The 14,931-nt window shown below is 42.0% G+C and overlaps 1 protein-coding gene across 1 annotated transcript; it reads left to right on the top strand.

Moving 5' to 3' along the window:
* The first annotated feature begins 523 nt into the window (after window positions 1–523).
* LOC129098264 (fas-binding factor 1 homolog) lies at window positions 524–14,878 on the top strand. The gene is made up of 32 exons (XM_054607248.1): window positions 524–597; window positions 5,123–5,177; window positions 5,741–5,768; window positions 6,018–6,065; window positions 6,171–6,216; window positions 6,299–6,365; window positions 6,438–6,488; window positions 6,577–6,694; window positions 6,821–6,895; window positions 7,525–7,668; window positions 7,769–7,901; window positions 8,179–8,333; window positions 8,437–8,518; window positions 8,607–9,071; window positions 9,157–9,210; window positions 9,304–9,371; window positions 9,579–9,908; window positions 10,015–10,067; window positions 10,157–10,207; window positions 10,306–10,437; window positions 10,549–10,649; window positions 10,831–11,037; window positions 11,247–11,354; window positions 11,942–12,081; window positions 12,318–12,436; window positions 12,531–12,653; window positions 12,745–12,921; window positions 13,046–13,222; window positions 13,309–13,446; window positions 13,558–13,657; window positions 13,760–13,890; window positions 14,443–14,878. Exons 1-32 carry the CDS (start codon window positions 524–526, stop codon window positions 14,524–14,526), a joined length of 3,834 nt encoding a protein of 1,277 aa, XP_054463223.1. The 3' UTR covers window positions 14,527–14,878.
* The last annotated feature ends 53 nt before the right edge of the window (window positions 14,879–14,931 follow it).

Raw genomic sequence — 14,931 nt, 5'->3', positions numbered from 1 at the left:
GAGTCAGCAGTGCTAAGTATAAGATGCTGGAAGTTCCTATTCACACCCCCATTTATCCCCCTATATGCTCTTTTCTTTATTCTTTTCTTTATATATTCTAGGAACACTGCATTTTGCCCACGGTGAATATGGTTTATCCAGATATATGTTTTGAAGTGCCACTTGGAGTCAATTTCAACAGACCCTTTTACAAAATGTAGATATTTCTTAACAAAAACAAAAAAAATACAATATTGAGGTAGATTTTATCCTGCTGTGTTGACGACATGGTGACGAAGTGGGCTGTTTTCGGAATAGAAACCACACAGCATGCTCTGTTTACCTCTTAGTCCTGCCTTGATCCAAGCTAATCCTCTGAGCTAATCTCCCCAGTCATGAGTGAGAGACTTAAATAGTTCGACTGTTACGCGACAAAATTCTGCCTTTTTCTACCATTCAAGCCTTTCAATGACAGGAGAAGTCTCGGTGCTCTGAACCATCCTCGGCCTCCAGGCGGGGGTGGGGGATCCTTGGCGGTGGCACCATGTGCACCACTATGGTGGTCCTCACCACCATCGCTCTCATCCTGCGCCAGAGATTCTCCAACAAGATCAAACCGTGAGTACCGATCGTGGAACTCTTCGTTAGAAGATCTGTCTGTGTTTTCAATCATGAAATAAGAAACTTTTTCTATTTTTGTCAAGATCTGGATTCACACTGTGAATTCAAACATCTTGAGGCTTGTGAGTACACGCATTAAATACTACTAAATTAAATACACAGGAAATACTTCCACCCATACAATATAAGTATGAACACACACAAGTGCATGTGTGGGGGGAGTGACTTATCTGAAACATTGATTTGAAATCACTCCAGTGATTATTTTAGGGTTCGCCTTGAGCAACAGTGTTGCTGCGGTTGAAGTGGCTCGATACATAACAACAGTGTATTCCAGGTTCTTTTTTCTAATGGAGAGATGAATGGAGGGGAAAGCATCAGAGCTCTCGAGCTCATGGCTGCTAATTGACTCAAAGTGCAATCTTAGCCCCCCCCCCGGCCCTGCTCAGCCATTCACACAGCAATGGCAAACAATACCAGGAGGCTACAGCACTATGGAGCATGGCAACAGCTGGCTCACACAATTATGAGCTAATAAACAGCTATTTTATCTCCATTACTTTAATGAGTTTCTTTACCAAACTGTTTCTCGATAAGTGTTTGTTCAAGAAGGAACCATGATGATTAATATGAGGTATTTAATTTTCAGTATTATGTTCTGTATCACAGGCAGAAACAGACCGTTGAGAAAGATGTGCCATACATGAAGAGCAACGGAGCAGCGGATACCCAAAAATGACAACAGTGAGCATCACAGAGTAAGAAAACAAAAACAATCAAGTCAATGAAAACAGACTGACGATGTGTACTGTATGGCCACAGGGGCTAAAATGGATATTCCTGTGATTTAAGTTTTTCACTTCCAATCATAGACTGTATATAACATTACATTACATTACATTACAGTCATTTAGCAGACGCTTTTATCCAAAGCGACTTACAATAAGTGTATTCAACAAAGGTATTCAAGAGAACTACTAGTCACCAGAAGTCAGAAGTGCATCTCCTTTTCTTAAACAAGCATATAAGAAGTGGACGTAAGCGTAGTGACGTCACCCATTGGTTTTGTGGACTGCTGTTTTGAAGTCTGGAGTCCGGCGATTTTGCACGTCGCCATGTTGGCTTTTGCAACCAGTGAACAAAAATGACCATATTTAGACTGCAGAGGAGTGACATAGAGACCCTGTATACTGCTCTGGTAGTGACCTGTAAAGCACAAGGTAGCCCCGCCCTAAAACAAAAATGGACCATAATTTACTAAATGAACATCATGCTGTATTGAAGAAGACTTGAAACTAGAGATTGAGACCATAAACTCATGTTTACAATGTTTACTGAGGGAATAAATCAAGAGAGAAGTAGAGTCATTTTCTCCTAGACTTCTATACAACCAGAGGAGTCGCCCCCTGATGGCCATAAGAGAGAATGCAAGTTTAAGATACTTCAGCATTTAATTGATCTTTTTTTTTTAAATGTTACGGGTTCATAACCAAAGTATGGGTCCCTGTAATTCCCTTAAAAGGACCTATTATGTAAGTGCAAATCTTCCAGTTAATTAACTCCAATGCAGGGCTGACCCTACATTTTTTTCAAGCTGAATGACTGAATGGCACCTACATCTCAGTTTTCCGAATCAGTTGGTTAAATCTGTTCAATTAGTTAAAAAAATGGTGTGAGTGTTAGTATCTCTATCTGTAGAGCGGGCAACAGGGGATGGACATAAACGCAGACAAAGATGAGGAAGCAGCAGAAACAAAGCAATGATTTAATTAAAACAAAAATGTAAAGCTGGAATCAAACATAACAGGCAGGAAACAGCAAGCAAACTGGCACAGAACTCCAAACACAACTGAAGACAGACCAACAACCAGAAGATAAAACACAAAAGACAGAACTATAAATACACATAAAGCTAATTAGACAACAAGACACAGATGGGCAGGCTGAAAGCTGATTGGTGGAAGAAACAAATGGGAACAGACTTATGAGACTAATGCAAAACAGGTGATGTGAAAAAAGGAAGGAAACACAAAGACAGGAAGTTAAACAAACACAGGACACAAGGGGCAAGGAACAAACTAAACAAAAACCAAGATCATGAAAGTTAGTCGACTAAGAATGTATTTGTCGAGGACAGCCTACTCCAATGCTATTGCTAGTCACTGACCCTGATGACATCATCTGGGTCGTTTACTCAGACTTAACAAAGCCTTCTCCAGAGCCACAGACGACATGATACAACTGATCACGAGTGACTGATCGGTGATATACGTAACTCAAAATCAGAGGAGTACCCATTTAAGAATACAAACTTTGCACTTCACCTTGTGCAAAAGTTATTTGAGGGCAGCAGTGTTTGTATTTTTGAAAGTATTTAATCAATAAAATTGGCCTGATGGTAAATTTAATTAACTGGTTTCGAATATAAATAGCGTGGAGAATTGATTTAAGTTGTAAATTCTAAATAAATCAAGTGCCAAAACAAAGTGCACAACAGAGAGACAGGAAAACATCCAGACGGACAAAGAGACACTGACAGTCATGTGGGAGTGGTGTGTGCGTGTTTGTGCATGTTTGTACGTGTTTGTGCGTGTGTGTGTGTGTGTGTGTGTGTGTGTGTGTGTGTGTGTGTGTGTGTGTGTGTGGGTTTACAGAGGGGGCTCCAGACAAGGGGAGAAAGTGGAGCAGTGGAGCATGTTACAGAGGCACAGATGCATAAAGAGCTAAGACGCCTGCCCCACATTTAGCTTTTAAGTATTCACTGCTACACTGCTAATACTAAATGATTCAGAGGCTGAACGACAATCCATCATCTCTTCGGAGGGTTATTATTATCAGTACATTACCACAACGCTTAATGCAGCTGAAAAGATCTTAATATAACGATATGAACTAACTGAGCATTATACCTAGCCACCATGGAGACTCTCTGCTTCTTTTATCTTATCGGAATCTTTTTTATGGTGGCACACACATGAGTCAGCTGAGTCAGAGTGATTCACTTTTTTACGAATGATTTTATTTCCCTTGTTCTCCCCCCTCACCTGCAGACGTGACTAGAGTCAGGCATTTGCATGTTTGTCTTTTATTTCTATGTCTCTTGTTCTCCCCCTGCTCACCTGCAGACGTGACTAATAAAGTTATCTTATCATCTTATCAAGTCAGGTGAGCATCAGGTGATTGGTGTCATTTGACACATTTTACCAAGAATGAACAAGGAAACAAATGGGGGGGAAAAAGGTGTAGAAATGTGTATTTATGTTGCAAATTTGTAAGCTACAAACCCTGATTAGATTTTTCTTCTTTTCTCAGGGACTTCTGCTATCAAGACTTTTCCCCCCTAATACTACAGAGAAGTTTCCTGTAACCTTTTTCATTGCTTTCTCCGAGGCTTCCTCCAGGCTTAATGATCGATGAGGCCTGTTTGATCATGGCTTCCAATGTCTGTCCTGAAGGCTCTCTCATCACTGGAATAGGAAACGGCCACTAAGTTACAAATGCTGCTTATTCATTATAAAAACTGAATTTACAATATTGTACAATACTAATATTGATCAGGATTAAAAAAAATGATAAATTGTGTTATGTGCCTCTGCATAGAAACAAGTAATAATCATTTATGTTATTTCCTGTTTTGTGTTAAATGTATGTATGAAGACAGGATGAGCTTTGACTGGATGCATTTAAAGAGTAGCTTCTCTTAAGATCTCATAAGTGACCTGTCATTTCTTCAGAAAAAGTCATGTGTTGTATTGTAAATGGCAGATATGTCCAGTCTGTGAATCTCCTAAAGGTTTATGTTGTAGAAGCCCACTGATAAAAAAAAAAAGACAATGAAATGCATTTGTGTGCTGTTGTGTTCTTCTGAATGGTGTCTCTTAAATGCACGTAGAGCAGCTGCATTCGATTTGCTGATGACTTATTAAAAAGGTGTTAATTTTTCTTATAATAACATCAGTGAAACATTAATTTTCCTCGTCACTACAGGCTTCCATAGTTGGAACTGGTATTATTTGCTTCACAATCAATTATCATCTCTTAAAAAAACATCAAACTTGTGATTTTCAACCTTGATCAAGTAAAAAGGATGAATTTCCTGCTTTAAGATCTTCAGTGCACTCAGAAGAAAACCAACTAAATATTGATAGAGCGCATGAAACAACAAACCCCTCCATCATCACAGTTATCTACAAAAATATACTCCTGCATGCATGGCCAGACATTTCACACAGAGGGTGTTGGCTTGTTCGCAATGTTAATGGAATAAATCTCTAACTTTTGACAGAATGATGATAAGAAAATGACGTTGGCATGCATATCTAACCCAACCATGCCAACTCTGGAAAAACATCTCATGAGGAACAGTGCTATGAACCCAACTTTGAGCAACACGCTTACTGGTTATCGTTGTGCCGATTAAGAGTGCAACATCAGGCCTAGACCTTACTGAATTAAACATAGGCTTCAGAATATAAATTATTCAGCTTTTTCAATTAGGTTGAAACTGATTTCCTTTGACCAGTTTCCTGAGCTCTGACGCCACCTGGTGGTCAAATCGTTTGGTAGGATTTCAGGAGGTAAAGATGTCAGAGGAAGTCCACCACAAGCACCTTCATAATTTAAACGCAGCCCAAAACAAACACAAATTCTCTAAAATGTGTTTTCCCTAAAAGGGTACGCTCAAAAACTACCATACCCACAATGCACTGCGACCTGTAAACCGGAAGCGGCGGCGCGTTTTTTATTCAATGTGAGCTAACTTCAAGTAACGTTAACTGGGCAATTTTTTAAAAACTCTAAATGACTTCACATTATTTAATTAAAGCATTAAAACAATGCGACGTGTAAAGATATTAAATAACCACAATATGGTCGTTAACGTGAACGCGCCTCAGCGGTTGCCCATGGTTACCGGAGACGCCTAATCAGATTTGGCTAGCTAGGTTAGCTACATTAGCAAGCTAGCTACTCTCAACTTTGAAGCTAACCAGGAGAGATTTCAAAATGGTGAGTCTGGTTTCTGCTAGTGTCAGCATGTTTATGTTTTGCAGTGTTATGCATGCAATCAACTTAACTGTTAATGAATTAACCCCAGCTGTAAAAATACCTCATTATGTGTCACTTTTGTGCAACTTTACAGGCTACAAAGAAGGGCAAAGCATCCAAAAGTAAGCTCCTACAGTGTCATTTCAATGCTTTAACGTGACCCCATAGTGGTATTTGATTACTGTGTTATTATTGTAGCAGAGAAACAGAAATACACTTACAACCAAGTACTTAAAATTGGAGAATAACAGAAAAAAAACCAATCAAAACATATCTGGTGGTGGCAGTGAAGTCAGAATGGAGAATATATACTCATAAAGGTAAAGATGACTTAAAGTGTAGTAATATAGTGTATAATATTGTTTTCCCAGGTTCATTTGGAGATGAAGATTTGCTCGACAGCTTATTTGATGATAAAAGTAAGTGAGCATTTCACCAGACAGAATCATCATCATTATTATTGTATTATCACTGGGAGAGTTTTATTGTGTTGTGATATTTCTTTGCAACAATTCACTCACCAGAACTCCCAGTAAGGGGAAAAGCATCTCGCAGTGGACCACTAACTCGGTAATTTGGAGGAATCAAAGAGTTACATACCACCAATTATAAATCAATAAATGTTTGTGAGGTTTTTATTTTTCTTCTACAGAACTTCTGCGACTGATAACATCTTCAGTATGCTAGCAGAGGAGGTAAAGAGGGATGGGGACACTGAGGTATGTAGACAGATACGTTCACAGTCTTATATTTTCACCATTATTTTACGATCCCTTTCCTTTTGTGTCCAGGACTCTGATGTCTCAGCAGCAGACCCCAATGACTTACTGAAGAACATGAAGGTAAGTCATGATAAACTGTGTAAAAGCAGAGACAAAAGTTCAGCTTTGTAGTTGTCGGCACATTGTTTTTTTCTGTCTCCTTGTACAGGACATAGATGATATGGATGCTGACCTTTTTGCATCAAAGAAAAAGCCCAGTTCAGCTCCTGCACAAACAAAGCCATTTGGTAATGAAGCGCCAAAGAAAGACTCTTCCACGTTAGAAAGTAAGCTAAAACCAGAGGGAGCAGGTAGTTCAGTCTTGAATACATTAGTCTCACATAATTACCAGCTTTGAAGTTTGCATTAATAGCAGCAATCAGAGAGAGCCGTGTATCCCCCTCTGCACTCAGATGAACCCACCGCAGGAGTGAGGAAGCCAAACTCTGCACCTTCGTCTACAAACTACAAGAAGTTCACCTTCTCTGGTGAGTGAGCCTTCTATGCATCCATCCATGACGATGAGCGCTATGTTACTTATAGCCTTGCTTTGTTTCCCTCAAACTGCTGCATCCATTTAGACAGTGGTGATGATGATGATGAAGGTGTTGTTCAAAAACCTTACACCACAGGTACTTTTGTGTCAATGTGTTTGGCCTTTTACTTGTAGTTGAGTAATATCAGTGGGTAGTTTCAGTGGGTGTCTTTGTGATGGTAGTTGGATATCCTTCACCAATGTACACATCTGAAGATACAGAAGTACCCGGTTGATGTACTACTAGATAGTTACTCTTTGGTTCACCTGTACAATCGAATGCAACAGCCCTCCATAAATCCTTTATTTGTTTACGTCATTGCCTTATGTTTAAGGTGTTTCCAATATTTTGTCCACCCCTGTTTATATACATGAGGGGGGGGACATTATAAATAAAAAATGCCTCTCAATGAATGCAATACAATACAGCACCATTGTATCGGTGCAAACAGATCTGCCTGATAAACTCAGTGTAAAAAAAACATAGTGTACATGCTCAGTTAAACTCGTCATTTAAATATATTTGAACAAATGTGTGCATTGTTGTATGTGACGTTTAAAATAATCTAATTCCCTCTGCAGATCTCGACGACCCCCTGGCTGATCTACTCGATGACTTGCTTCCAGATGACACTAAACCCAAACCTAAACCTAGCACACAGCCGGCCAAGCCTCAGAAATCTGCACCATCTCTTTTAGCGTCTCCTATCCTAAAGAGTGAAACATGTGAGCCTTAAAATCATCCCTCATTTCTTTATTTTCTTCAAACTTCAAACAAACAAATCCTAGAGTACAGTACGTGTTTGTGTGTCTGTGTGTTCATCAGCTAAGGCAGCAAAAAACCAAAGCGGTCTCACATTTGATGACGATAAGGATGACCTTATGGATGCGCTGGGATTTGACAGTATTGAAAACAAACCCAAGAAAAAAGAGACAGCGCTTTGGTCCAACACAGAAAGGTAACGGCTCTGTTCTCACTCTCATAGTTGTCCTTATTTATAGTGCTCAAACGATAAATAATTTCTGCTGCAGTGCTCTGGGCTTTAGGGGTACCGCTAAAAACAAAGAGAAACGTTAACAATGTTTTACAAAGCAGCATTCTTCAGCTTTATGCATATTTATTGTTTTCTACTTTGTGTCACCTTCACTGTTTCTTGCAAACATTGCCAACTTCCCCTGCCTTGGTTTGTCTCTTAACGTGGTCTCTTTTGTCTGGTTGTGTCCTCCTATCCTCAGGAATGAGACCCCTCAGAGACCTCGTACCAAGCTGGATGAGATTCTGGAGAGTTTGACTTCACCTCGACTTCTGGAGCGACCTCCGACAGGCGAGAGGAAGGACCAGCCTCCGTCTCAGGAGAAGCAGCAACACGAGAGGACCTCCACTGTGAAAGGTAATAAGAGCACCACCATCTGCTGCTCGGCACAAGTACTGATTTTAAAATGACAAAATATTTAAAAGCTCATTTTGTTCCCGCTTATCGGAACCACTTTTAGAGGATGACCTCACATTTGGCTCGTATCAGCCCACCCTTGGATCCACGCCTGAGGGGCGCCAGTCCCGCAGACAGTCAGTCAGGTGTGTGTGGAGTCCAACCTCTGTGTTTTACCGTCCGCTCTTTGCCTGCCTGGGTAAACTGAATCCTTGATTTTTGTCTCATCGTCAGGTTTTCTACAGAGGACGTCAGTCCCTCGACCCCGGAGAAGAAACCAAAACCCATCACCCCTACCTCCACTCGACAACGCAGCTCTGCCGACTGGCTGGGCCTCAAGACGAACAACGACCAAACATTTCTAGTGGACGATGCTAAAGAGACCAGAACTTCTACAGATTCTCCAAAGGCTCCTTCCTCTCCCTCATTAGAGAGAAGATCCTCACTCACTGGTGGTCATGCCAAGTCCGCGGCAAAAACGCCAGCAGCCTTAACTGATAATATCACCAAACCAGCCAAGCCAGAGGTCTCTAAAGTCAAGCAGAGAGAAGAAGAAGAGGAAGAGGAGGAGGATGACTGGTTGGCAGGAGCGCTGAGCAGGAAGAAGGCTCTGCCAACGTCTAACTCTGAGGCAAAAACATCCAAACAGGAAGACTCTTTAGGCCTGGGAGAAGAAATGGATCTGGAGTCGACTGTTAGGTACACAACAAAGAATATACGACACATGCAATGACAGAGGAAGCTTGTTTTTCAGTTCCGAACGATAACCTGCTCTTGTTTTCAGTAAACAAGCTCCCAGAGGCCGAGAGGACACTTTTACATCTGTCAAGGAAACTAGGTAAGATATTTGTTATGTGAATCAATGAAATCCTACGAACTGTTGAGTGAAATTCTTCAGCTATTTCTGTCATTCTTCTGTTGTTTTGTGCAGCAGCACTTTTCTCGGACAGCCCAGCCCCACTGCTCACTCTACTCCTGTCAGAGAGACGGCCAAACAAGGTATTCATCAAAAAAACTTCTCTTTAATTACATTTTTATAATAAAATGGTGACTTTTAAAAGCCACGTTCCTTTCCTGGACACTCTGCTCATTTACAGCAGAAGCTCATCACACAGCGTGGAGCCGCATCTGATGCATTGATGTATCAGGTCACGCTCATAATCTCAGTGAACCATTAGCTCACATTCTGCTCCTCCTCTCGTACAGATACCATCGCTGCTCTCCCCTCGACTCCACCACAATCCCCTTCTTTTGTTACAGAGTGTACACCCAGCACCCAGCCTCACCTCCCCTCCACCTTAAGATCCTCCTCAGCAACCGTTCTCCACGCTAAAGTAGACCTCGGACAACCTCTAAATGTGTCTCATCCCTCAGATTACCCTCCTCATTTTACTGGTCCTTTGTCGGCCTCTACTGCTAGCATTAGCCACACCCAACCCCAGCCGCAGCCCCAACCCCACCACCTACCATCCCAAAGGGTGCCAAGAGGTCCAAGTCAGGCTTCGGATGAAAACCTGCAACAGCTGCCGCTTTGGTGTAGGTGATCTTGGGAAAATCTGAAGTAGTTCTAGATTCAGTTATCAACATAAATCTCATGTTAGCAGGTCATTGCGATCATTACTCATGGTTGTTTTCTTTCCAGCTGTTCCACAGACAAACCAAATGCAAAATACATCAACTGCTGTCCAACAACAGGTATTTATGCTTTCCTGTATTAAGGCTGGCATGATTTAGCCAATCATTTAATACGTTTGTTTTAATCCCGTCCATATCTTCTGTAAAAGGTGACACTTTCAACAGACAGTCTGCAGCAGCTGCTTCTACAACAACAGCAGGTTGGGAACATAAAAGTCTTTACTTTTAGATTTATTCAAAATGTAAAGATGCGTACATCACCGGGTTTGTTCCTGACTCGCTGACTCTTCTCTTACAGATGATGCACTCTCAGTTGCTGGGTCTCGGGAGCGTTGTGGATCCAGGGGTCCTGCAGAGAGCCAGAGAGAGAGAGCAGCACCCTGGAGATTATCAAGCGTTACAGGCTCGCATCATCCAACTGGAGGGACAGGTACATCAACGCTGTTGAAGGGAAACAAAGAAAACCTTCCTCTTCTGCCCCAAAATTCCCATCCTATGTAACCTCCATGAAACTGCTCAACTCCTTTGTGTTGCTTTCCAGGTGAAGACTCTGCAGCTGGAGAGAGAGCAAAGCCAGATGTTGCTAGAGAACGTCCAGCATCGGCATAAACAGGATATGGAAGTGATGGAGAACGCACACAAGTAGGTTATTCTTCAATCACACACACACACACACACACACACACACACACACATGTAGCACAGATGTGCATCGCCTCTGTCTCATGTTTAACATACATAATGCATAATTCCCAGCACCTCAAGCAGATTACGTGTGTCTGTATGCTTAGCAAATGCCTTACGTACTTCTGTGCTCTTCCAGGAGTCGCGTGAAGCTGCTCGAGGAATCGGCAGCCCAGAGGGAGACACAAGGGAGGAAGGAGTGTGAAGACCTGATGGAGCGGCTGACTGCAGCAACACGATCGGCTGAGCAGGACCGCTCCGAGCTGCAGGCTCAGTACCAGCGCAAACTGGCGCAGGCCCAGCAAGACCGAGACCGTGAGGTGGAGAGACTCAGAGACCTCCAGAGGTACATCAGGGCAGGCTTTTCTATAGGAACAGATTGGTTCTATAACAATAGCAAGAACTGTAGTTTGACTTTCACCAGTTAACAACAGGTGCCGACTGAAAAGTCGTCAGTAAAGTAATATACATACAAAAGAGAATATATAATAATGACCCATAAATGAGCTTGAAGTTTACCATATATTGGTGTTTTTGTCCTTTGTTGCCGTCTAGGAAATCTATCTTGGAGATGAAGAAAGACCACGAGGACCAGGTCAAGAGACTGAAGAAATTAAAGGACGAGGAGATCGATGCAGTTACAAGCGCAACATCTCAGACAAGGTCAGACGTTATCAAAGGACACCAGTCCCCGTTTGAAATTATACTAATAATTCTAATCTAATTCCATTTTTGGTTTGTATAGCACCATATCACAAATCACAATTTAGCCTAAAAGGGCTTTAAAATTTGTACGACATACAAGGAAGTGCAATAGAGTGCAGAATGAACATAGTTAATCCATATGACAGAAATGATACATATAGTGAGAGTAGTTATGACAGTAGCACCACCAATATGTTGGAAAGAAGTTGGAACAGAAAAATCATTACTACTAATAACAGCAGCAGTGGATAAAATAGAATAATAATTATACTCCTGTAAATACTAGTAGTATTTTCTGTCTGCGTTTTTGCTTGAAATAGTTTCAGTGCTGATTTCTTTTTATGCTACACAGAATGTAGCAAGAGGAAACAAGAACAGGATGTTTTTGGTCTTTTTTAACAGTCTGGAGTTCTTCTTTTTGTACGGTCACTTTCTGTTTCTGCAGAACATATAATCAACGCTGACCAACAAATCTTGTTCAGGATTTCTATGTTGTTGTTTTTTTTAAATAGATACCTGTATGTTTGTTTGTATCTTTCGTCCAGGTCTCTCACGGTGGTGATTGAGCAGATGGAGCAGTTCTCCTCTCGGCTGGGGGATCTTTCTTCTCGGGTGGAGAGCACACATGAACACACGGCTCACGGCCTGGAGCAAGGGGCACGGCACAGAGACGAGCAGCTCAGAAGTACCTCAGAAACACACACACACACACACACACACACACACACACACACACACACACACACACACACACACACACACACACACACACACACACACACACACACACACACAAACAAACACACATGCATGTGCTCACTTTGTACAAATAGGTCAAGATACAAGTTTGTTTAATAACATGCTGGAAGTCGGCATTAGATTGCAAGTGGGGTAAGGTCATTCTCTAAATGCTCTCCTCAGTGATGCAGGACCGTCTGGCCCAGCAGCAGAAGGCGATGGTGGAGGAGAGAGCTTACCTCAAGGAAATCATTTCAAGGATGGACACTCAGCTCAATGAGCAGCAGAGACAGCTTGAGAAGGTCAGACTATTTTTAGGATACCTGCATTTGCTTTGTTGTAGCAGTACACCACAAGTGGATACATTCAAAGACTGATTCTTTTTTTATTCCTCAGGATCGCTGGAAGATGACAGCAGAGCAGGCCAAGGCAGAGTCGACCCAAAGAGGCCTGGAGGGAGAGCGACACGCCCTCAGCTTGCAGATCAACATGGAAAGAGAGGAGCTGGAGAGAGCAAAGGTGAGCCGTGTGAACATCCACATCTATGGTATCTGCATCCACATGTGTCCGCTCTTACCTTTCCTGCCTATCCTCTGTTTTTTTCCATCAGAGTGCCTTACTGGAGGAGCAGAAGTCGGTGATGCAGCATTGTGCAGAGGAGAGGAGGAAGCTGGCCGCAGACTGGGCCCACTTTCACAGCCTGGAGAAGCAGAGGCACGAGAGGGCAGAGCGGGAGGTCAGCAGTCTCCTGGAGAAGAGAGAGGGCTCCATCCTCAGTCTGGCACAGGTGAGCTTCACAATAGAGGAAAAAAAGAGACTAAATATAATGTGATAAATTCAAAAAGTACATTTTGTTTAGCTCCCCGGGATACACAAAAGACAAAATGAATTTTTTTCTGTTTCTATTGTAGGAACAAGCTGACTTAAAGCTCAACACTGCAGAGCTGAAACAGAAGCAGATGGCTGTGGCACAAGAGAGAGAGACTCTGGAGAGACTGAGAGAAGAGCTGGACAGAGAGAAAGAGAGAATAAGCAGCACGGCATTGAGACTCAAGACACGAGCCCACGAGGTGGAGGCCTTTAGCAAGGTGAGTTCACGCCACGCAGACCCGTTTATGTGTTAGTGCAGTCGACTGTGATATATTTGAGCTCTGACCTGATTCGCTCTTTGCAGCTTGCCGCGGAGAAGTTTGAGGAGGGAGAACGAGCGTTGCAGGAGGCAAAGCGTGTGGAGGCTGAGCACGAGGTGAGGCTCAGAAATATCCACATCCAGACAGAGCGGCTGAGGCAGCAAGAACAACGAATCCTTCAGGTGCGTGGGTCACCCAAAATATTCTTCAGATCAGGCTGCAATTTGACATAAAAGGATGAACAGCACATGAACGGTAACTTTGCAGTAGTACCTAAACATTTCTTATTACAGGAGCGACAGCGGTTAAGTCATCTGCAGAATGACACAGAGAGGCTGAGACAAAACGCTCCAATTACCTCGATACCACAAATGATTCCAACCTCGTTACAAGGTGAGGTCAATTCTGTTATTGGCCATCATTCAACAAAAAGTAGTGACTCAAGTTAAATTTAAATAAAGGTACATAACATGGCTTTGTTATCTTTATCTGTAGATGCAGGTTCAGTGTTGCCAAACCCTGAGCTGGCATCGAGCCTGAACATTCCCCCTCCTGCCTCGTTTGCCAGCTCTCAGTCTATGGCTCTCCAGGCGAGTCTGGCTCTGTGGAAGTACACCGCAGAAAAGGTAACCAGTAGAGACACATTATGCTGAAAGTTTAGGAAATCCAGTCACAGGCCCAGTCCCGATCCCCACACTCATTTTAGCCCTTTATGAACACTTTCCCTAAATCCGCATTTCTGCAGACTTTACCCAAGGGAATTATCCACAATTCATAAGTGTGACATCATGGGTTACTAATGGAAGCCAGAATGTATCAAGAAGGTAAACTAAGAGGACGGCACATTTACACAGGAACATAGAACAGGATTAAATATGGAAATATAGCATAGCTTTATTCAACATGTTGTAACCTATGTCGCAACAAAGTGCTGTCCCTTTAGTCCATGAACTAAAAAAACCTTTAAAAAAAACTGATTAAGACATCAAAGAGTTATGTTTCACCATAATCCAATTCTACACTGACATCCAAGTAAACTCATGCCTGCATGTTTTTTTTTTCTCCTCACGCACAGGCAGTTGACAAATGTGATTTCAGATTCATTAATATGAATCCGACCCACAATCACCTTTAGTTGGCTATAATAAAATCTTATTACGCTCCCTTCCTCCCCACAGGACCGTGAATACCTCCAAGAGGAGCAGATCTTCTTAGAGAATTTGAAGAAGAAATCCTACAGATCACCTTTCAACACAGATTGACCTACACATGCTGGGTCTTCCCAGTTTTAAATAAAAAAAAGTGTAGAATATTTAAGTATAGAATTCACACAAACAACGGTATTTTTTTACTTACAATGAACTTTATTCTGAAATTCATTTTGGTCATTAGACCTTTTAATCAGGTAAAGCAGACAGAACATTTCAAAGGTGCCATCTGAGTTTTTTTTAACATGTTGTACACACTTAATAAAAGCATATTTTTCATTAAACATGTTTCAGAGCAATCCTTTTCTAATGTGCGTACTAACAACTCCACTGTCTTTATTATACTGTGGCATCAGACTTCTGGATCCACCCCAAGCTGGTGTGTCCACTTCTCCATTGATTTCATCTGCAAGTCAAGAACAGAAAAAAAAGGGAGGTCAACACTTTAACAATGAAGTA

Source organism: Anoplopoma fimbria, chromosome 11 (genome assembly GCF_027596085.1).
Source record: "Anoplopoma fimbria isolate UVic2021 breed Golden Eagle Sablefish chromosome 11, Afim_UVic_2022, whole genome shotgun sequence".
In the NCBI taxonomy this organism is placed as follows: domain Eukaryota; kingdom Metazoa; phylum Chordata; class Actinopteri; order Perciformes; family Anoplopomatidae; genus Anoplopoma; species Anoplopoma fimbria.
The sequence above is the reverse complement of the archived record's forward strand: the minus strand, read 5'-3'. Positions and strand labels throughout refer to the sequence as shown.